Genomic DNA, 24006 nt, shown 5'->3' on the forward strand with positions numbered 1-24006 from the left:
GTAAAAATAGGAGGGGCGAATATATCGGATGAAGTTGTGAAAGTTAAAGAAGTACAGTTTATGTGACGGGGGGAACATGTTCTCTATAACATCACACATATGCTTCATCTCTATTGGGGGGCTCGGACCACAATGCCCATTCTCTGTGGACCAATCAAATCATCGTATTAAGTTCGCACACCAATCAAAAGCCAGCAGAGTGGCACGGATTGTAGGGGCAGGGAGGTGGGACGCGTCATCGTCGTTACCTACCACGCTAGATGATTTAATGAACATTGAACCCATGTCATGCCATGATGACCAGGGTGTACATCTACTCTTTCAATTACAGTCTCGTTATTACTGTGACATACCGGGACAGGAATACTACGACTTCTTGACTTGTATTATAGATCTGGCCCAAGGTCAACAAGAACAAAACAAACAAACATATTGGTCGACCTGAGCGATAATCCAAGGTATGACAGGAATGGCAGCATGCGAAATGAGGGCAGATTTAATCCGGGCAAATCACCAACGAATCCTGACCGAGTGACCGGGTGAGTTATGCGAAATAAGATTTCAAAAGCTCCGGACCACATCTCAAATTTCTGAGGTTGAAGAGCGGTTACAGAAAGTTTGAAAATATCGGCGCGGGGCGGCAGTGTCCGTAAGAACTCTGAGAGTTGTTCAAGATGGCACCATTTTAGGACCTCATTCTTTTATCTAACTAACTTTATATATGTACGACTAAGGACAATGGTGTTTCGGAGGTCCTTTGCTCTTGGTCTTTGAGCGGTATCATGTTATCGGCACAATCACCGCTTCACATGTCGTGTTCTGACCGTATGGTGATATTTATTAATGACCGTTATAATTCCTCAGTGTTGAAGCATGATGAGGTATAATAATCGAGCCGTGGTTCTGGCTAAGTGGCTGGCAGTTGGAAGAAAAAGAGAACAGTCATGACAGTCATACGATATGAAAATTTAAGAAACCAGGAATTTTGATACCACATAGGTTCAAACTTGACTGTCTAGAAATCTTAACGATATTCAACTTAAGTCTAGTAAACTAGGATATATCAGCTATTACACAAATGTGCGTGTTGAATGATATAGATTGTTCACTTTAGTGTAAATGATAAAAAACTGATAAGGATAAGACAACGGTATTATAATGTGAATGATTTTCTCACCTCATGAAAAAAGATAATCACGAGGGAGTTATAAGTGATTAACCACATTTTATTCAAGTATTCGTGACCGGCTAACCGCTATTTATTTTTAAAAAGGAAGAAACTCACCCATTTTGAAGCGGCTATATCATAAACCCTACAACTACTCTACTACAACAAAAAATGCGAACTGTTAAAGAAGCACAAACAAGCCAAACCGCAGAACGAACTGCTGAAAGACCTGGCAAACCTGGAAAGTGCAAACAACTATCGCAGGTAGTTTTAAGTGTGAAATTTAGTTGATGACAGCTGAAAGGCATGAGAGTTCCGAGTAAATACCTTGCAGACACGTTGACGGTGACGTGGCATGACCAGGAAGTTACTAAGCTATACTGATGATACTATTTTTAAGTTTTAAGGGTTAACCCTTGTTCTCAAGTTTCTTGATGACATTAAATGTACGTGATACATGTAAAAAATAAGCCATAAGGTAATATGAGTGTAGATTTGGTTCTTACGGGTGATCCACGATGTTGAATACTTCTATTTATACCAGAACCTTCAAGCAATATAAAAGTTGGCATCACTATTTATCCGAAATATTTTCGGCAATTTGTTAACAGCGCAGAATCCCCACAAAAGCCCTCTCATAAATGTATCCTTTAAACAGCAAAACCCTGATTAGTGATTCCAACCCCACTTTCAGCCTCACTTCACCTCACACAACCCTACTGCCAACCTCCGCAACCCTACTACCAGGTACCAAGTAGGTGTTCCTATATCAGTACATTCTAACTAACAGTATATAACAGGTCCTCTTGTAGCGCTGACAGGTCCTCTTGTTAGTTAGCACGTTATGTGGCAGCAGCCAGGGCAGCCAGAGTAGCCAGGGCAGCCAGAGTAGCCAGGGCAGCAGCCAGGGCAGCCAGAGTTATAGTCATGGGAGCCAGGGTAGCCATGGCAGCCAGGGTTGTCATGGAAGCTAGGGCAACCAGCAGGACAGCAGCCAGGGACTCGTTGTAACGTGGTACGGCCAGCCTGCAACTCATTCTGCCATTCCCTCTTATTGTTATAATTGGCAGCCAGGTTGGAGGTTATAATTGGCAGCCAGGTTGGAGGTTGAAAGTTTGGACTGTTGTCAAACTGATTAAAAATACAGGGCGTTGCGAAAATCATGCGAAAATAAGACAGTGTTACCCTACCTCAAATGTTTTTCGTAAACTCGATAAAACAAATCTGTCAATAAACAGCAACATATAAGATTAAATTAAACAAGCTGCTGCCAAGATTAATTCACCCAGACTGCTGAATCTAACCCAACAAGCAGTACCAGGCACAAAATACCAAGCAAATAGTTTATCTGTGCTGGGATTGGCGGGTCCTCAATTGCAAGCTCGGTATCCTCCCGACTCCTGTCCGATAGACCGACTCACGTCAAACCCAACAATTTGGTCACATTTGCCATATTTGGTCACAGTCAATAAGTCCCATGTCATCGCGTATATGACCCGGTAAACGGCATAATGTCGCTGACAAGCACAAATGTGGGTTTGAAACATTTCAACAACAGACCACGAATACCCCCCGATATCATTAGCTTGACTAGTCACTACTGATAGGGAGGTGATGCAGATCTGTGTTTTGACATGTGAAAACAACAAACACCCGCACATATTTGATGAGCAGTTTGACTGGGAAATAATAATAACCCACTGCATATCTGATAAGTAGGATCAGTCAGCTGAGTAGGTGACAAAACATACTATCACCATCTCACAACAACAACTGCTTTCAAGTTTCAACCTCTCAGAACGTTCCCGAAGAAAGCGTTGAAACACCATCTATCTTAAACCTGCATATTCCCTGACTTCAGAATCGATGTGATCGCCATATAATATTGTAAAAGCTCAAAGAAACTTGCCGAAATATCATGAAATGCATCTCCACTAGAAATAACCCATCACGGCAAATACACCACTTGCTAATTTAGTGTAATGGGATGTAAACATTTATTAAATATTATCTAAATAATAATAAATATTATTTAAACCTGGTTTTGTTAGCCCAAAACCTGTTCCCATAGCGTACTCCATAGGAATGGGTCGATCTCGGTACATGGTAACAATACGTCTGCTTAACCAAGAGCACTAATATGTAACAACGCGGGCAAACAGGAATATAAGTAAACTGACAATACCTTCAAAGCCTGCAGATCTTCAATAGAACTTACTATTTTAAGGTTCTCGCAGCAAGTGTTGAAACCGCCGACTGTCTGAAATCCTTTATTGCAAGAGCTGCAACTCAACTTCAGGGTAAAAATAGCACGTGTACTGGAGTCAAAAATTTTTTTAAAAGCCCAAATAATAAAATTGTCAAAATATCACGAAATATATGTACACGTATGGGCACATACAGTAATAAAACGGCAACAACTTCAAAACCTGGGCACTTGTCACGTGATGTAGCTCCGATGGAATGTTGTGTACCACGTGCTTTTCACTGTATAATAATGCAATTATTCAATTAACCGCGTGCATGAGCCCACCTAACGTGTTTAAAATCTGGAATATTATTACCAGCTGTAGCAGCAAGACCTGGAATAAGACACATAATTGGAGGTAATTACAGGGATAATTATCTGTGGATAAACAGCAGTTCCTACTTACAAGCTAGACGGACGTAATTAGGAAAAAATGCGGATGAAAAGAGGTGCGAAGAAAATGCAGAAGAGCTATAATTCTTAAGAAAAGTTGGAATTGTAGTTTGTAAATCAGGGTTGTATTTGGTGAATCAGGGTTGTACTAGTGTGTAGGTATATGATGTGATACAAAATTAGACAGTAGACAATGATCTAGAAGCTAAACACTCAAATTACAACTATATTGCTACTAAGTTACGTATCTCAGATTACCAGACACAAACTCGAATTAGTTAATTAATACCATGTGAATACTACTAATTGATTATGTACAGTACCCGTCGTATAACCATAGCTCAGATCATCATAAAAACAAAGGTATAAACAACATGATGATATAAAATTATACAAATTACAATAAACCTAATTGCCAATAATTGAAATAAAAATTGGGGCGGTGCGCACAATTATTGTGGCGAGGTAGTTACAAGGTTTCCCCCAGAGAAAAGGTAAAAAGCAAATCAAGAAGACTCTTCTTGATTTGTTTGTCCGAGGAAGCCTTCTTAGAAGAGAGTGCTTTTGCCTGGAAGGTACTCAAACTAGGCAGTACAGCTCTACCTCGCTTCTATTTGCTTCTACGGGTTCCCCAGCCAGCTTATTCAGAACTTGTTATGTCTATCATGATATTGATAGTATCATGGTGTTGCCATGGTGTTACCATGGTGTTTTCGTATGTCTATCATGGTGTTGTCAGGTGAAATTGGTGTCTGAGATCACGGTGAACTATTACTGTGTGTATTTTGATCGTGGCATGTCAGGGCACTCTACTGTTTGAGACAGCAATTTCATCGAACAAACTGACTTTTTAGACAGGGCCTTTCCAAAAGTTCACGTCTCAAAAAGTGTGAAGATATTATACAAAGCCGTACTAAGACATTTCAGTAAACCTTTCGATAGTGCCAGAAAAAATGTAACAAAAAGGCGGAAATGGAGCGAAAAAATGTAACAAAATGGCAAGAATGGAGCGAGCTAAATATGAAACTTTGTTAATAAGAACAGGTGTTATCTACTTGACACTTAACAGCTTGTTTCACGTGAACCCTTTGTTTTTGTACACTAAAGAAAGGTTCCTGAAACGTTTGTAAAAGTGAAATTAGCATAAAAGGTAGCAGGAACTGAAGACAAAGCTCTGATATCAAGATACATTGAAAGATATCAGACGAGCTGCGAGCACAGCCCAGGGTAGACAGACTTAACTAAGCTGTCTGTCTACATACTAACATTCCTCACGAACACGGTAATGAGCGGTATATAGGGTCGAAATTAGAATATAAATACCCAGTTGTACATAGAGCGATCCTGCGAAAGTTAAGAAGTATTTGTAAAGGAGTAGTATTTTGATGTTTCACAGACGTCCGAGTGTGCCGTATTTGAGGTAAGAAGAGGATCGAAATTAGAGACTTCTCGTGGACTCGCTCATGAGCTTCAGAAGTTTAAACCACTGAACACAAAATAACACACTTTCAAAAGATTTCATTAATCAGAAGTCACAACCGCTTTTAATCTATATCGATATGTTTATGTAAGCACAAAGCAGAACCCAATAACATAATGAACCGGTTGATCCGTGATGATAGTTGGATATACTCAATGTCCTATTTCAATAAATCTGTTCTTGTGAACTCGGCTAAGGGAACAAACTCCCACCTACACGATGAGTTTTGTAATTGCTAATAGCCTAATAAGCTAATACCAGACCAGTCTATTTCGGGATCGTACCAGGAACGAGTTGAGTAATACTGAGTACTGACTCCTGTTCCTACTCAAGAATTAACTGTACTGAACCTTTTCCCTCCGCAGAATGGCTATATGGTATGACTTGTTGATGTCATATTAAAAGTAACCTCCTAGATACATGTATAATATATAGAGTAAGAAAAGAACATGAAACTGCACAGGGCCCCCTAATACACAATTACAATGCGGTTCTCGGTATATTAATATATAGCAGATATAGTAGACATATTTAATAAATTGGTTATTTGTTTTTTAATTATAAAAATCATAAAAATAAATTAACGATGATAAATGAGAACAAACCTTGTTTTAAGTTTAGAGTAGATCTGAGAACACTGTGCTTATCATTAGTACTCTCATGTCGTCATAACTTCAGTTCCCATTTACTTCACCTTGGGAAACATTGGGGGTCAATATCTCTAGTATCAAGACAACTTTGGGTTTCAAAAGGATAAATTTGCACAAGTTTAATTCAACATCGAAAACAATTAGATAGAAAATAAATAACAGCGGGATTATAGGCTTACTACATTTACAAGGAAACTTAGAGGTTAATTTCAATGGAAGATGTGGTTTGGTAGCGGAATTACCAAAATGTTCACCACATTTCACGTGCAGACTGCAAACCCACAAATTTAGATTCTAAATCACCACTTAATATAGAATTAGAATAATCTATGAAAATACTAAATAACGTAAGTATTAAGATTATGAGGTTACTATGAACAAGAAAAGTTCGGGAACAGTTAGTGAGCACAAGCGATAAAGATCTAAAGAGATGGAGCACTCAAAGTTCAAACACATTTTTTTAGTTCTAGCAGACGCTGAATGATATCAGAATTCATTCGAAAAAAGTGAAATCAGAATATTATGGCACAATACATAAAACCAGTACTGCAGTTGCCACAATTTTTAACACATTCACACGGGAAATAATTGATAAAGCAGAAAAGTGAAGTAATGTGAGTCGCATGTTCTGAACTAAGGCGTGAATGTAACAACCAACGTGGTGTTGATTTAAACTATCAGTAAAACTAATTAATTAATTCAATGGTAATTTTGTAATTGTATTACCTCAGCTATTACTGAAGTACTACTACTTATAAGACGTACTGGTCTGTAGTTGCTTTTTTAAAATTTAATTATACTACTGGCATTCGCGGTATTATCGCAATAGATAGTAATCATGGAAATGATATTTACTGTACGCTAACAGCTAAACTAATCACACGATAAAAATAATACAATTAAGCTAGATGCTTGAAACATCCAAATATGCCGTGTCAAAAACACGATCATAATCTTACTATATATAAAGCAAGACGATATATATATATATATATTTATTTATCCGTGCCATTTTACTGACACCACGGCATCAACTTTAACACGACTTTCCGCAAAAACCGTAAAAGATATACAACTGAAACTTTTTTGACTGGGTCAAATGCTTTAATGGCCTTCGAATCAGCATGAAAGAAGAATTTCACCTCACGGCCCACGGGTGAAATGTTTCTTAAAGGCATAAAAACATAAGCCCAAGCTGAAAAGGAAGCACCAGGATACAGTAAATCAACAATTTTCTTAAGAAAATGGCACATATTTTATCAATTAGCATGAAGCTACACACGGTGAGGCACTAAAGGTAGAGGAGCTCATACAACTCCCAACCTTGCTGCGCTCTGCAACGTACGGAGGTGCCAAATTGTAGCAACAGCACTGGTGTTCACAGGTGCTAATATCCGGTGTGTTGCTAGGGGGCGGGCAGTAGTGAAAAGTAGGCATATTTTCCATTGTTAGATTGAAACAATCAAGATATTTCTAGTATAATCAGTATGCCCAAATATTGACAACTATGATAGAAACAATATTGTAAAAGTGAGAATATTGTAAAAGCTACAAAGTGAAAACTGAGATAACCAGGTGACAAGTTGAATGTTGTTGGGCAAAATAGACTGCGACTAATTTGAATATCATTAGCGAACTAAGACAATTGAAACACATTACATATCTTTACACAGTACACACCCCCTCATGACACAGCCAATATTATTATTAATCATTATATTCCAACTTTTAAGCTTACAGCATTTTCAAGCTACTGCACAAAACCGCGACAACAATCCTTTTCCATCCACGCGCCTACCCCAGGTTAGTACGAGATATGCGACCTAATATTATTATAACTAACATGGATTATCCAAATTAGACGAATTAGTGCTCAATTACTTCACTCGACGTGCTGGCATAGCCCATGTAATTCTGAGTTAGCGTACTTATTTGGTTATAATATGCACTATAAATATATATCTAATTTTGTAATAATGTGCTCTTTAACTTATTTATCGTGTAATTATCTCCAAAAGCACAAAACAAAAATACAAGCACATTCAAATTATCGGTGGAATTTACTTGTGTTATTATTTTTGTTAAAATGTTAAGACGAGATAGATTAACAAGCAGAAATACGTTAAATTCTAATTCGCGACACAAAGCACAAAGATATTACAAGTATTAACTAAGGCACTGTAAATTCTTTAAATAACGAATTCCTGAAATTGCAATGTTCATTATTTCTGGGAGGAGGACATTTCTTTGGTAAGGTACTGACGGCCGCCAGTTAGCTAGAGTTAAGATGGGGTATGATGGGGTTGCTCTCACCCCTAACATAACTTACTCCGTTCCTACTTTTAAACGTCGTTAGTACCGGGCAATTACCAGACAAAAACATATGAGATAAACTATAACGGTATCAAAACACTAACGGTAAACTAGCTAAAATACTCAAACACCTTTCAAACATGGCCCAGGCTTTTTATAACGGCCGCGACTTATTGCTATTAAGGGTGGATTTAAATAACTGAGGAAATAATTAACATTTAACTAGCATATAATTATAATCGAGGAAACATTACAAATATATTATATATAATAGAGTTATATATTATATATAATATACAAAGTTACAATATATCCTAGGTTAAAATACGATTCTCACTCCGTTGAACACGCAGAGCAGAGTACAAACATCCGTTGCAGCTCGATCATCTAATTAACATGAGATACGAAACTCTTTTAGTGTGTGTATAAGAAGTGTGTTGGAACTTAAGACTATCTTTAGGTATAATACGAATTACCCGTCTCAGCAATATCCTGCTAACTTAGACAAATCTAGTCGTAACAATGCCGTAACACGTACAATCTGAAACTGATTAGAAATGAGTCATTTCTGACTCAAATGACCTCAAATTCTCCCCAAAATGGTGCTCGATATTTTCAAGATCGCTAACAATATCTTCTACAGAAAGTCTTATATCTCTGGTTGTAACCAAGGAATGTGATTCAAGTTCCATGTGGAATCTAACACATGGTATTCAACTGTCTAGAATCATTGCAATAACACTCGTACATTGTATGTATTCGACACTGACATTTGAGATTCCAAAATCTAGATGTTTTCAATGTATATTACAGCTACCCGCATCAAATTTTCAACTTTCTACAATTTGGAGGTCTAAATTTAATCTCAAGAACCCAGCTGGCGCTGCGATTCACAGCTCCTCAATTTTGATTTAAACAGCGCGGATTAAGCCACGTATACTTGACAGAGATTACTGTTTAAATCAATCAGTGATTAGCAAGACACTAATTTAATTGGGCCAGAGTTTGTGGCACCTGTTGGACCTGCTAAACCTGCTAAAAGTACAATCTTACTATCTGAATACGGCACTGTGTTTCTTAATTCTTTGTTCAGGAAGCTTTGAGAAGTATATATATTTTACTCAACTTCTCTGTTTTGCGAATATTGAAGTTAACTCACACCATAAGGCAGTGTAAGTTTGTCAATACATTATTAGTTATTACTGTGGTACGCTCTATTTGCACTTATCCGTAACACCTGAAGACAAATTAAAATTCTTTAGAACGAATAAAAAGTTGCAGACTTACCTGTTTCTTGATGTTACTGATGACAGAAATAAAAGGAAATCTGAACAATTGTTGATGTTTAGATTTTATCAGTTTTAGCACTGATCAGATTGTGAGGATGCTTGTACCGCTATTCAGTCTCTGTTTACAGTAAACAGAGGCTGAATAGCTGTAAAAGCAGTGTTTTCTATTAACCAAACTGCTAACTTTACAGAGAAGTTTGAGTCCTCATAGAACTACAATTTTAGTAGAAATTTTTGTTAACAGTTTCAAGTGAAGGTATAATGAATATATTACAATCCCATTCTGGTTACAGTGCTGGCTTGATCATTGGTATTTAAATGTTACTACACGTCTATTATACGTGGTGCATTTCGGTTGTTTGGTGAGCAGTAGATAAGCTACGGTGGCCCGGTGGCCTGCCATAAGTCTGTAAACTTGTTTGTTCCTTTCTCGTTTGAATCCTTGAATCTTTGAATCCTTGAATCTTTGAATCCTTGAATCTTTGAATCCTTGAATATTTTAATCTTTCAATTTTTGAATATGAGATCACTTCTCCAGTCTTCTAACTTCACCTATAGCTTCTCAGGGGCAACATGTATCGGATAGTATTGTGTCTGCTCCTTGTTACTCATGTTATTCTGGGAGCTGAAGAGAAAGACCTGGGTCTAGACCAAGAATGGACAATTACGGACGAAAACCTGGATAAAACCGTGAATGAAGTGCCAAACTTTATCGTCTTCGTGTGTGAGTATAACTTTCACAGAAATGCCCTCACTTATACTTCATACTACCGCAAATTGAAAATCACAAACAGTTTTTTTCCATATTCCTGAGTTTATAAAAACAGGTTTACTAGAGGTTAAATATGATTAAGTTATATGATATAAGTTATAACATAAGTTATAATATAAGTTATATAAGTTATAACATAAGACCCCTTAAAGTAGCCAGAACACGAATTATAAAAAATACTGTCCCCTCAGATGTGGACTGGTGCGGACATTGCAAAAGCTTTGCTCCAACTTGGAAGAAAATTGCGGAGAATCTGAACAACAGTCCAGACTCCAAAACGAAAGGTAAAGATCAACACTTGTCAATAAAACTCTCTCTCTCTTCCCAGCTGGAGAGTATTTCTAAGGTTTCAACTTTTGGAGGAGAACGTTTTGACTAGCAAATCTGACAAGTCCAGCCTGACTTTTAAACAGGCTGCATGTTTGCAGTTGTTACTTTAACTACATTTAAACACCCATCAACAACTTCTGTACACTTTACTCTACTTTATGTAAGAAGGAATATGGAAAGCAATTTTAAGTTTGCCTTTTTTTGAGTGTTTATCTGTAACTAAGGTTTCAATTCAGTCCGTCTGAAAGTGGATAATGAGTTTTGTCTAACAGCAAAGTAATAACATTCCAATAGCACACCCTAAAAATGCTAACTAACATAACTAAACCATAGCTTAACTCCATCACGTACAGTTTTCAGCGCTAACGTAGAAAAGAATAAGCAGATTCACAACAGTAAAGGAGTGACCAGTTTCCCTACAATATTCTTCGTACGGAAGGGAGAGTGGAAGCAGTACGCTTCAATGAGAACAGAGGAGAAGGTTCTGGAGTTTGTTAAGTGAGTAGTGGGTATTAGAGCGGGCTATTAGCACTTTTAAAAGAGGACTGTGTACTAACAGACGTAGAGGACTGTAACAGTTAAAATACGTTTGTGGAGGTCGAGTACCTGATTGTTAACTTTGAATGCTATTTTATCGGCTTTATCCGTTTTTGCTCCCATTTTATGAAAATGAGAGTTGAAATATCAATCCATAGAACCGTCACAATTCATTGCTGACTGGAAAATATGTGTGGGAAGATGTCTATAAATATTATCAATACCTAGAAAACATGAAGAAGATGCAACAATAGTGATAAATCCTGATGAACTTGAGGAATTCCTGTCAGGTAAGTGTACATATTTCATTCAATTCTAGTACCTCAAATTCTCCATATCTTAAATATCTCAATATCTCCTGCATATGTTAAACATGTTACATATCTCAACGATTTGAAGAATCAAACAATTTCACAATTCTAGTATCTGCTGTATCCGTGGTCGGGAAATTCTCATCGGGAAAGGAAGTTGAGGATTTTGATAAACTGGCCTGGGAAATGGAACTTCCCGCGGCTGCAATACTCTTGGATAACACCCAATTAGATGGAATTACTGTTCATTCTAACGTAAGAACAAATATTTGCGAGTCTTTATTATGTTGGAGCCATTCTTGTGCTCATTTACTATGCCAAGTTTCCAAGAGGATAAATTGATAGGCCAATTCAAAAATGTGTATATCTGAAATGTTGAATCAAATACTGACTCATGGTTTTCTCTATTCAGCTGGAAGGTAAGCCCTACAGGGTTACACACAGGGATCTAACAGACTGGGAGGGAGTAAAAGAGTTCATAGCACGTGCTAGACGCCCCCTCGTTATACCTTTTAATATTGACAACCATAAAATGGTAGGTTCTTTGATAACCCTAAGAACCTTATTTGGACAATCAAATTAAAACTAATCCTCGAAGTATCAACGAAAGAAATGCTATTCGATAAAAAATAATCATAAATCCATTTCAGGTATTCCAGTTAAAAAGCATATCTACCTCAGTTTTACTTTTCCATGACAAAGATGACGGGTATGAGCAAAGACTCGACATAATGGGTAAGAAAATTTGAAAGGGAGCTGAATTGAATATTGTGGTTTTTGGCACAGTGGCATAAAGTTTTTTACAGTTTTACCACTCATTTGGCATTAAACCCATTTTATATACTAAACCACATCGTATATCCTCAGGCAAGGCATCTAGGACATACAGAGAGAAATGTAACTTTGTTGAGATGGAGATGAGTGATGAATATGTTATGAGATTTGCAGATTTCTTCAAGATCAAAGCGGAAGAACTGCCAATTGTTCACATTTTAGACACGGATAAGGAAAAGAACACTAAAGGACAGATGTCAAGCACTAAGGATCTTTCAGAGAAAGGTAAGCACAAAAACATAAACCAGGCCAAAAACATGAAAACTTAAAATATGGCATCTTCGAGAAAAGCTTCTAAAATGTTTAATTTACTTAACAAATCTTTAAAAATCTTAACAATAACAAATCTTAACAAATGATCTCCAGGTATAGCTCAGCTAATAGAGGACTACATGGTTGGAGAAAGTAAGATGTCAACCCCAGCACAGCCTGGACAGGCTCAGGAAGGAGAGGACAAGCTACCAGAGGACTGGGACACTAGACCTGTCAAATACCTCACAAGTGAGTAACATGGGTAGCATACTTAGAGATTCAAGTTATCAATGACCAACTTCAAACTAACTCGATTAGACGATTGGAAGATGAGACTATAAACTTAGAAGAAATGCTACCAAACGGCAATGCTGTACACACTACACAGAGATAAGAATATCAACTTAGACAAGGATTGTTTTGATTAAGAGTTGAAAATCTTCCCAGGTACAAACTACCCGGATTACGTCCTTAACCCAGATAAGGATGTGTTTGTGATGATTTACCGGGATTCTTGTCCTCACTGTGAGACCTTCAAACCAACATGGGAGGAGTTGGCTAAAAAGTAAGTCCAACAACGATAAAAACGATTTTATTTGGAGTTATGTTATTTGATATAATTTTTTCCCAAGAATTTTGTATTTCTAAGACAACTATGAGTAAACTTCCTTTGAACTGACCACTGAATGATATAATCCTCTAAGGTATGAGACACACGAAACAGTAAAAATAGCGCACATGAAAAGTCAGCATGTGAAGAACGTGACTGGTCTAGAGGTTAAGAAAGTACCTACCTTGCTTTTTTACCCCAGAGGGGTACCAGATGTCACTCAAGTAAGTTAAAGTTTGCTTATTATTGTTGAAATTTAAAGAATCTTATTCTCAACATTCTCAATCCGTTCAAGCAGTAAAGGGCCGAAAGAAATTGTGTTTAATTTAGGTGACATTTATTATTATTTATTATTTAATAATGCAACATCGGACTGCACAATGTTCTGTCGCGGTTATGAAAATCAACATCAATTTTCAGGGTCTCGAATATGAAAGAGAAGGGCGATCACTTGAAGACCTTGAAAATTACCTTAAAGAGGCTGTATTCACAGATGAAGATAGTAATAAAGATGAACTTTAGGTACAATTGCAGTAAATTTTAATTTCATCTGAAATCATGTTAGCATATACATATATACAGGGTGGGCCAAAAGTCAGTACCCATATGTTGGCCTTTATAGCTCAGTCACTGAGTGCCCAATTTAAATACTTCTTTCTGGTATGACTTAGTACCACCACTGGTTCGAAGAATTTGTCAACTCGAAAAATATTCGCGTTCATTTTTTTCAAATGGAGGTTCATTTTCACATTTATTTGATGGTTTGGATAGTCGGATCAAGCTAAATGTTATTGAATTGTGTTTGGATTTTCGAATTACGTTTGTCCTGAAAGAATTAGAACTGTAGCTTCTCAGATGACCGAGATATAAAGCATAACGAGTTTATTCATTACGTGTGATCAGGTGATTGGTTTACCTAATCACGTGATAATGTGACCCCGTTAACTACCCCGTTAAACATTATGGGAATTGTTAAGGGTGCCCAATTAAGGTGTCGTGTCACGGTGTCACATAATCATCCAGTCAATTTTGTTAACGAGATACAGAAAATGCTTAATAACTTCGTTATTTCTAATCCTTTTTGCCTCATGTTTTCAGATCATATGCAACATTTGAAAATCTACCGTCTCTGAAAAAATTAGGCGTTCAGCATGTTCAGAGAAAACAATATAGGTGTTTTAATATTGAATGGGCGTGGTCTAAAATATTCGAATTTTCAAATTTTGACGACGGAATCCTCGAACCAGTAAATACAGTATGCCATCTGCAAAGCAACAGCTCTCAAATATAAAACACGGCGGAGCTATTAAGGCCAACGTATGGGTACTGACTTTTGGCCCACCCTGTATATATTTTATTTTGCCTCAAGGGTCTAATACTCTAATATTTAAAATAATTTCTCTTGGTCGTATTAACGTCAACGAAGAGTCTTTATTGAAATTTGCCTCCCTAAGTGATTCAGTTTGTAATCTAACTCCACCTCTGACCTATTTGACGGCCACTTATATTTTTCATAATCGCACCGGATTTTTTTCGATTTCCCCCTCCTGGCTAAATGAAACTTGTGAGGGGACAGGGAGCGCGATTATAAACTAATCGCATTGTTTTGAGAACAACCGAAAACATAGTTGGTACGATTACAAAACTAATCGCACTTTTCAGAAAGTCTGAATATCGTGTTCCGTAATTTGCTGCCCATACGCTTACATAGGTTTACATTAGTTGCACAAGCGTAATGATATAGCTCAATAATATAGTGCCAATAAAGAGCCACGTTTGAGTCACAAGAACGAATCATCTTGAGAGATACAGGCCACGTGCCAAGGCGTATTCGCTGCTCTGAGACCCTATGAGGCTTGCTGTGAGCAGCCGCTGTTTTTTCTTTTGTTACGGGCCCGATATGGCCGAACTCAACAAAGAGCTCCACACTGGGACTACGAGAGCGTGTTGATGGTTATACGTATTCCTATTTACTGCTCTGAGGCCCTATAAGGCTCAGTGTGACCAGCCGCTGTTTATTGCTGTTGTTTATTGCCGTGTTGTGGTTTATTTAACATACCTTATCGGACCTTATTTGGACGGACATTAAATGAACGGACATAATTATGAACGGACATTAATATAAACGCTAGAAGGCATTCAAAACCATCAAAAATCCGAATTTTTTCATTTCTTTTGACGTTTTTTTATACCAGCAAATGATCTTTAAATCCATTTTTTATACGATAGCATATAATATAAGCATCTCAATACTCAACACTCAATATATTACATTGCAGCAGCCGACCGCAATACAGAACAGTTTTAAGTTCAACGTACAATTTTTATTTTTACATTTTATTGTTACGAAAACCTACTATATTTATTGTTTCTAAAACCAACTATTTATTGTTACTAACACCTTTTACAACGGTAACTTAATCTCAATACTCAACAATATATTAACACTCAATATATTACATTACAGCAGCCGACCGCAGTATAGAACCTTTTTAAGCTCAAAAAATTATTATCAAATTTACTTACTTAGTTTTATCATTTGTTGCTACTATAAACTACTACTAGCGGGTTCAAAGGGCAATAGACGGCGCGGAACTTATTGAAATTTTGATCTTAGAAAAATATTTTATTACTCTTCTATTATGTTGTCCTTTCAATAAAGTTGTACTATTAATATAAGCATGAACAACTTTTTCTTTTCTGTAAATATCAGTGTACTAAATTGTGTGAGTCCTATATAATAATGTTTCTTCATGGTACTCCTAGCGAAAATTACCCGCGTGAACCGAGCGTCCGAGCGTACCCACTTTTGAAAGGTAATTAAAATAGAGTATTCACATACCTTATCTATATAACAACGTCGGACAATGTCCTTGGCAACACGATTTACCATAATATCTAGAGGCTGGAACAAGTTTGTCATGTTGGCGTGGACTAGCTCATGAACTATGTTGTTGAGTGCCATAATTTCGTTAAATTTTTCCGTCCCTTGAAGTGACCCTTGAAAACATCATATACTAGAAAAGTTTTCTGTGCCTCCGGCAGACCAAGGAGAACCTTTTCGTCGTTAACATACGGCACTATGATGTTCTCGATAAAACGTATTGTTGTAGATTCATTTGCCCAATGTTTCTCGTTAAAAATAAACTTAAAGTCTTTCGAAAAGAAATGTAGATTAAGATATTGATCATGCCATAATGTGATATTTACAATTTAGATCGTTAAAATTTTACAATAACTACTACTAGTTTTCATTGATATGAATAATATATATTAATCTAATGATAGCTATTGAAATTGACTGAAATTAAAAGTTGTCATATACCGGACAAAAAGTTCGAAATGGAAAAATTTTCGAAAAAAATTCAACGGACTTTAACTTGGACGGACATTAAATGAAAGGACTTTATTTGAACGGACATTAAGATGAACGCTAGGGCCTCCAGCGTTCAAGTAATACGTCCGTCCAAATAAGGTCCGATAAGGTAGTTATTTAACATAGTTATCATAGTTGTAGCTCATTATATCATAATATATGCGATTACCGTACAAATGAGATACCGAACATTTCCCATCAAGAGCACCGAAGGCGCGACCGGTAATCATTTCCGATATTTCATTCTTTATGAAGGAGCTTGTTAAACATCGCGTAATCTGATACCGAACTTTATTAAACAGCTGTTCTAACCACGAGAGAAGAAATGCAGTTATTCATTAAGTTAGAATACGTTATAATTTTGCAGCTGTTCAACTTGTCTACCTAATCAAATAAACCTGTTCATTTAAAGCTCAAGTAATGTTCCTAGCCGTGTTGATTGTCATACTTGTAAGCATTCAAGTGGTTGGAGCAAACACCAGCACTGTTGATACCTCAACCATAAAGGAAGATGAGATTATAAACTTGGATGAAACACTCCCAAAAGCCGATGTAGTACATGAAGATAAGAAGAACATGCTTGTAACCGAAAATACAGGACCCGAGGATGAAACGATAGATTTAAAGGAAGAAATGCTCATAAAAACAAAATACCATGATAATAACGAACATTTCGAATTCGATGAATATGGATATTTCGATGAACATGGACATTTCGATGAACATGAACATTTCGATGAATATGAACATTTCGATAGACATGGACATTTTGATGAATATGAGGACGACTTCGCCTTCGAATACATGGAACCCGATGAGTTTATGGGAGAATATGATGACATGTCATTTAATCATCATGGATATGAGGACCACGAAGAACTCTAATGAGCTGTAGTACCAGGAAGAGAAACGGCTGAAGATGTAACTGTACTTTTGTGCTCAAATATTTCCTAGTAGCAAATGTCAAATATCAATGATTGATGACTACAGGGATTATATCTATTTATAAGTTGTTCTGAATTAAACCATATCCTTTGAATTAATAATCCTTATGTTAGTAAAGTTAAGTAAATAATTGTGTTATGTGTTTTTGTTATCTATATCTGTGGAGGGATTTTATTTATTATCTAATATTCATTATCTAATATTTATTATAAAGTCTGCATTATTTTTTGTGTTCGTTAACTTAAAGTGAATGGAAGAATTCGAGAATTATTGAAGAATTCAAAAAAATCTTGTGAGTCAAACTAGAAATTTCCTGCGTTGGATTAAACATATAAAACAACATACGGTGAATAAAGTACAGTACGAAAAATAGAAAAAAATAAATAATTATCCGAACACTATTCCTCTAGAATGTTTTATGCATCAGTTACGATACATTTCATCCTTTTCGTGGCAGTAGCCTCACAACACTACGATTACGACCAACCCTCCGCTCTATTAACAGATGTCACTGATAACACCGTTACGGATCTCATCAACTCAGCACAATATTTCTTACTCGATTTTTGTGAGTATTACCGCGTGTTTACTGGTATTAGTTTATAGCCATATAGACGACAACGTCAACGAGTTCAAAATTCATGATCATATATTTAAAATATAGGCGTCTCTTGTATTCAACAATCCAATACTTCAGATATGTCCAGGAAAGACATGATGATACCAATGGACCCCACCCACGCAGCGTGCAGTTTCACAGTAGCAGAGAAACTAAAGCACATGTCTCAACTAAAGTTTGGTAAAATAGAAACTAAAAATAATGCTGTGATAAGTGATGAGATAGGGATTAAAGCTTCACCGCATGCATCCAAAGTGCTCTTTAAAGATGGGAAGGTTATAGATATTATCAACGCAGGTAAGTGAGAGGCAATAACATTTAATTAACAATTAACATTTAACAATTGAACAATGATTTTAGGGATAATATCCGGTAGTAGAGACTATGTAGGACAAGTGAAACTAATGTTTAGGAACAAACACGAGTTTTCAGTGTGCTACACCTTCATCAGGCTCAAATTATTTGTTATATAGTAGTGTTGAAAGTATTAAAACAATTGAAGACGCCCGGAATGTTGGCATTAATATCTGAATTTAAAGTTCTGAAAACCTTAAGTTTGAAGCGGCATACAAACAACAATAAGTTAAACTTGCACAGGTATGAGAGATCTGTACCAACCGAAAATGTTGGAGAACTGGATAGTGAAACGGGTCTCAGGTCCAATTTCTGATGCAGAGGTAAGAGTTCAGTTAAACTTGACGGTCAACGACTGTCGGGCTATTTATAAACAAGTAACTTATTTGATCAGTCTAATATATCCTGTTACACAAATCGCTAAATTAATCAAATGTACAAGATATTTGGCGTACACTCAACAGATGATGAGTCTCTAACAATTACATAATGACTTTCAAAATTAACAAACAGTCAACACTGCAACATTACACCCTCCAAGTCCAAATACAGAAATAAGACCCGCCAAAATGAAGGTTAAACGGCTGCGCTAAAAGTAAAAATCACCCTGAAATCCACGCTATAACCCCAACACCACCAATCAGGTCCCGGCTCTCTCAAGCGAAGAATCAGTAGTCCTGACCCTCACCAGTACTCCCTCCCCTCTCCTAGCAGCTGCTTCTCTAAAACTCACTAGAATAATGTTCCACCACCAGTCCGGAGAGGTGGAGTACCAAGGAAGGGTGTTGTTGGAGGGCGGCACCTACGTTATCAGGAACGTGAGTTGAGGGTTATTTGTATCACCTTATTGAGGCCTGTTACTGTCACCTTGTTACTGTTATAGTTACCTATCACCTTATTGAGGCTAACTCAAGGATATGATTTATTCCAACATTTATAATCCGAGAAGAGATTAGATCCGTTAAGATTGTGATCGAAAAAACTCGTATCTGAAAAAATCTAATTAATAAATAAGAATTAAGTAAAACAGATAGTGATATTAAACAAAGTTGGCTAGACCTCTAGGGGTCTTGAAGAAAACTTAAACATCACAAGGTACTTTAAATGTTATTAATAAATGTTATAAAAGCTATCGAAACATTGTACAGGGTCGCCCAAAATTAATTACATGTTGAGTGAAGCCTCCAAATGGCCGCCCCTCTAGTGGGTGGGCTATAATAACTAATAAGGCTACGTGTGTTAAATACAGTCCGCATGTATTGTAGAACACACACCCTCATGTTATTGAAACACAACTGAAACACAGTAGTTTTTAGGAGAAACCAGTGTGGAGTCAGTGGATCTGGCTGGATCAGAGGAGGAGGTGGTGGCAAGGATACGAGCCCTAACACACCCCACAATACAGCACGTCGCAACCAGGGTAACTATATAACTATATAGTATAGAACTATATGACTATATAGTATAGAACTATATAACTATATTAGTAACCCCGTACTCCGTTCTTGTTGACAAGTAAAAACTGATAAATTACGCTGTGTGACGTCAGTGGAAGAGAGGCGGTAGCACGTGGTGTGGGTTGTAGTAGTAGTCGGAGGGAGGCAGTACAAGATATGCAGCTGGTTTCTTTATTTTGATCTTGAGGGGCTACGGGGGGTATTTAACATTGCAATGTTTTATGGGGGATGAATTATGTTAATTATGTTAAATGTTAGAGACGGTCAAGCTAATGAACTGGTAACATATTTGGCAACAATTCTTTTAGAGTTAGATGATTTAATGTTGCGTACCGTCTTCACAGTGAAAGTGGATTGTGCAGCTTCCAGAGCTCCAATATTAAGCGTCTAGTCCGGAGTAACCACCGCGGATGCTGATAATTATTAATTACCTCAAAGAAATAAGTCCACCGTGTCACATTTATAAATAATTCCGGGCAGGTTTTCACAGAGATTTACTACAACGAACAGTGGATGTTGGGTCTCCTGGTCCAGGGAGCTGTGTCTGATCACAAGGCTATATTTGATATGTTTATATCTACTCTGGAGGGACTGAAAGAGATGCTCCCCGACCCTGCGGTAAACACTAAGTCTTGTTCAAAACATTCAATAAATAGTAAACGTTTGCGAATTACTGAGGAAAAACTGTTTCAATTGACGTGATCGCACATGGAAAATGAAATTTCTAGGACAGTGAAAACTTTAAAAGTCATTGGTCGTATCCCATCATTAAGATAAATATTTCCAGGAGTTAAGGGGAGTGTACTTGTTAAACAACAAAAAGGAGAAAACAGAGGGTGAGGAATTCGACATGGAAGGAGATCGCAATGACAGACTATTGAAACATCTGGATATTGATGACAATAAACGAGGCGGACCCACCGTGTTTTTGGTAAACTATCGCAGAAATTAAATCATCGATTTAATTCTCTAATTTATAAAAAGGAGCGTCATAAAATTGGACTTAAACATCGTTTATATATTACGTAAACCAAAATGCTTTTACTAAAATATTTTCTGGATCATAGCAGCATAGCTATTACTCTATTAGTATTAAATTATTATGCGTAAATTGTAAAGTGGCTTACGGAAGAGGGACTAGGGAGGCCGGGAGGTGGTTCAAAATTTAAAAATCTGGCTAACCTAATTTGTGAACGATTCCTTAGTTAAGTTTAACAATTGGACCGTTATTCAGAAGCATACTTTTAATTTATTAAAGTAAAAATCGCGCAGTTCAAAAGCAACGGAATTTCAAGTGGAGCTGAACCGATAAAAGCCACCATGAAAACAGAGCTGACAGAACACAACATAAAAACATTCTTCTTTGAACAAGTTCAGAAGAAGCTCCTTGAAGAAACCACGGCGAAGAAACGCAAAGCGACCAAACGATCTGAGACGATACCTCCAAATTGGAGAGGTAAGAGAGTCGAGGACCGAGGCTTGGATGAAACTATTCAACTGTCTGCATTCCAACGTCCAATGAGTTGTTTTGTAGGACTTCTCACACAAAATAGCTGCCATTTTTGAAGTGACGTGGGTCATCTTTTATGTGCTACCATAAAGGGAGTGTAGCAGTGGAGTGTAAGGGTTGCAGCTTAAGTTACTGTAGCTTTGGGTTGCAGTGTTAGTTACTGTAGCAAGTGGGGGCTCCCACTCAGGCCACCGCGCAGACACAAATTCCTATTTGTTTGGTTAATTAACGGTAAAAGTGTATCAATGCTAATCTTAGCATTATTAATTTGTAGTAATCGTGGTAACTGGAACTGCCGTTACCAATCAGGCTGGTCTGTTATGATAAATATAATCTTCAATCTTGATCAAGCACACCGGATTCGCATTTGTGCAGTGTGCAGATGTGCAGTCCCAAGCAAGCCCGATGACAGTTTACAAACGAGCTGCAGACATATAATTATAACTAGCAATTCTCCTCAGCTAAAAAGATCAAGCACATTGTACGGGAAACGCTGGAGGAATGGGTATCTGGAAGTAAAGCAGCAGTTCTTATCCTGATCTGTCATGAGACTGTATCAAGCACGCTTACTAAACAGTTCTTATCGATAGCAAAGGTAACAAACTAAGAGAGTAACAGAAAGTATGATTAGTAAAAGGTCAGGTCTGAACGGGAAACATATTTTACATAGCAATATGGAAACATTTGTCTTTAACTTGATTATAGTTGCATAGTTAAGTCAGATGAAACCTAATTTAGATATTATCTTCCCATTCTCCGGAATATTAGATTTAGTCATGGGTTAGATACCCGTTAGAGATACCCAGCTAACTTCAGTAATCGATCTGACTGATTTGACCAAATCACTTGCTACATATTAAAGTCACTATTGTGACGGTACATTGGAACTAGACAGAAACAAAGTGTGAAGGGCATGAACAGAACCCCTCGGTTTCAGTTATTGTTTAACACTGCCGTACAGCAAGGACATTCGCCGGGTTCTCCAAGGATGGGCACAATTATCATCATTCATCAAGATCGAAGACGCTTTTTGTAGAACGGAAAAAATTGTTTCTTCTAAAGAATGAGATACAAATATAATCAAATAATTGAAATATCACCCTATTACTCATATTTGTGACGTACGTTTAATAAAATTCCAGACTTGATGTGATTTAATAGATCCGATTGGACAGTCGACCTGACAAATTCAGGAAAACGTCAAAACACACCACGAACAATAATAAATATCCCAGATAGAGAAGAAGTACGCGGGCGAGGTCGAGTTTGGTAAGCTTCACACAGGACTTAACGAGCTGGATATAACTTTACCCAACAAGGGGGTTGTTAGGGTCAAGAGGGAGAGTGATGGTCAGGTGAGACACCTAAATCTAAGTTCACTTCTCGTGTAATTATGGAATACTCAATGGGTCTGAATTGTTCATTTGGAAAATTAGAAGAAACAGAGAATTACATTATCGATCATCAAAGGATGGGCCAACGAAAAGCCGCTTAAGCAAGGGTCCTTTAGAGCTTTAGGTCACAAAACTAAATCTTCGATAACTCTGACCGTTATGATAATATTGTGACAGCAATCCAACGATTAAATACGCTGATTAACTTTAAGTTTAATTCTTACCTGTATTTTCAGATATCAGCAGAGGTCCTCAGCAGAACGATAGACAGCAACCAGCTTGCTAACTTCATCTCTTCTGTTCTTCAGAAGGAGGAACTGTAGGGTAGACAGTCCTTAGGAGAAATTAGCAAGTCTTCCTATCTTCGTATCGGTTGTACGTGACATCGTTGTTCCTATAAGTTGAATTATATATAAGTGAGTTATATAAGTAAATGGGTTGGTTTATAGGAAAAGGATATTTTTATTAATTTATGGTTGGTATTTAAGTTTTTTTATTGATGATCTTCTGATAAGGTTAATATTGAAGTAATCACAGTTAGTTTTTACCGTTTTATTTTAACGATTGATATTGATATCTTCAATACGGCCGGTGTCTATTGCACTTGCAGAATCATCTTAATTTCAATTTGAAATTTATCGCCATAGATCTGCTGCTATGTACTGCAAAGTTCATCTATATATAACGTATCATAATTCCTCTGCCCAAAACAAACTAATGCTCTTCACGTACACCTCCAGACCGCTTTACTTGTCACCACTTCATATTAAAACTGGTACTTCCCTACTTTGATTACTTCTTACTTTCCCCAACTTCCTTTAACCATTTACCCCACTATATAAAGCAAATGCATCATCAGATAAAACTGAATTAATCGCCCTAGCATCTAGTTTATGAACATTATAGCCCGGGGTACCCAGGTAACGCGATCTAGCATCTAGGCTGTCTCAGTCTTGCAACACACCTCTTATATTCTCCCAAGATATTTGCCCCTATCTAACTTGGGGGGGGGGGGGGGGGGGGGGGGCCAACCATATTAAAGTATATTAAAATGTAGGATTTTCCCCGATTTTGACCCGGGGATATACTTTAATATACTTTAATATACTTTAATATACTTTAATATATCCCTATCTCCTTGGAGGCCTACATCAAAAATTGTTG

The 24006-nt window shown here is 37.1% G+C and overlaps 4 protein-coding genes across 11 annotated transcripts in view; 3 read left to right on the forward strand and 1 right to left on the reverse strand.

Moving 5' to 3' along the window:
* The window catches only part of LOC134819737 (filamin-B-like), a 38634-nt gene extending 15396 nt beyond the window's left edge, over positions 1–23238 (reverse strand). For 2 of the 8 annotated variants that reach the window (XM_063829852.1, XM_063829848.1), the window contains exons 1-2: positions 23067–23238; positions 5895–5983 (exon numbers count right to left, since the gene is read on the reverse strand). Coding sequence is in view for 3 of the 8 variants with exons in the window: in XM_063829845.1 (XP_063685915.1) it covers positions 3207–3273 (67 nt within the window). In the remaining 5 variants the exon portion in view is untranslated. Of the gene's footprint in view, positions 1–1285; positions 1541–3206; positions 3349–3386; positions 3487–5894; positions 5984–18745; positions 18828–23066 lie in introns of those variants that run through there. The other 6 variants (XM_063829853.1, XM_063829855.1, XM_063829851.1 and 3 more) reach the window with 6 other exon arrangements.
* On the forward strand, positions 10115–13747 carry LOC134820175 (protein disulfide-isomerase-like). The gene is made up of 12 exons (XM_063830397.1): positions 10115–10265; positions 10505–10597; positions 10997–11141; positions 11409–11470; positions 11604–11746; positions 11904–12026; positions 12142–12226; positions 12359–12550; positions 12692–12826; positions 13025–13142; positions 13282–13411; positions 13608–13747. Exons 1-12 carry the CDS (start codon positions 10115–10117, stop codon positions 13707–13709), a joined length of 1479 nt encoding a protein of 492 aa, XP_063686467.1. The 3' UTR covers positions 13710–13747.
* On the forward strand, positions 18665–20778 carry LOC134820176 (uncharacterized). Its single transcript, XM_063830398.1, has 5 exons — positions 18665–18804; positions 19126–19299; positions 19791–19901; positions 20419–20593; positions 20726–20778. Exons 1-5 carry the CDS (start codon positions 18727–18729, stop codon positions 20776–20778), a joined length of 591 nt encoding a protein of 196 aa, XP_063686468.1. The 5' UTR covers positions 18665–18726.
* LOC134819738 (uncharacterized) lies at positions 20732–23399 on the forward strand. The gene is made up of 5 exons (XM_063829856.1): positions 20732–20869; positions 21211–21394; positions 21910–22043; positions 22684–22803; positions 23079–23399. The coding sequence occupies exons 1-5, from the start codon at positions 20789–20791 to the stop codon at positions 23163–23165; spliced, it is 606 nt and encodes a 201-aa protein (XP_063685926.1). The 5' UTR covers positions 20732–20788; the 3' UTR covers positions 23166–23399.
* The last annotated feature ends 607 nt before the right edge of the window (positions 23400–24006 follow it).

The sequence above is a fragment of the Bolinopsis microptera genome, chromosome 8 (assembly GCF_026151205.1).
Source record: "Bolinopsis microptera isolate Bmic1 chromosome 8, MBARI_Bmic_1.0, whole genome shotgun sequence".
In the NCBI taxonomy this organism is placed as follows: Eukaryota; Metazoa; Ctenophora; class Tentaculata; order Lobata; family Bolinopsidae; genus Bolinopsis; species Bolinopsis microptera.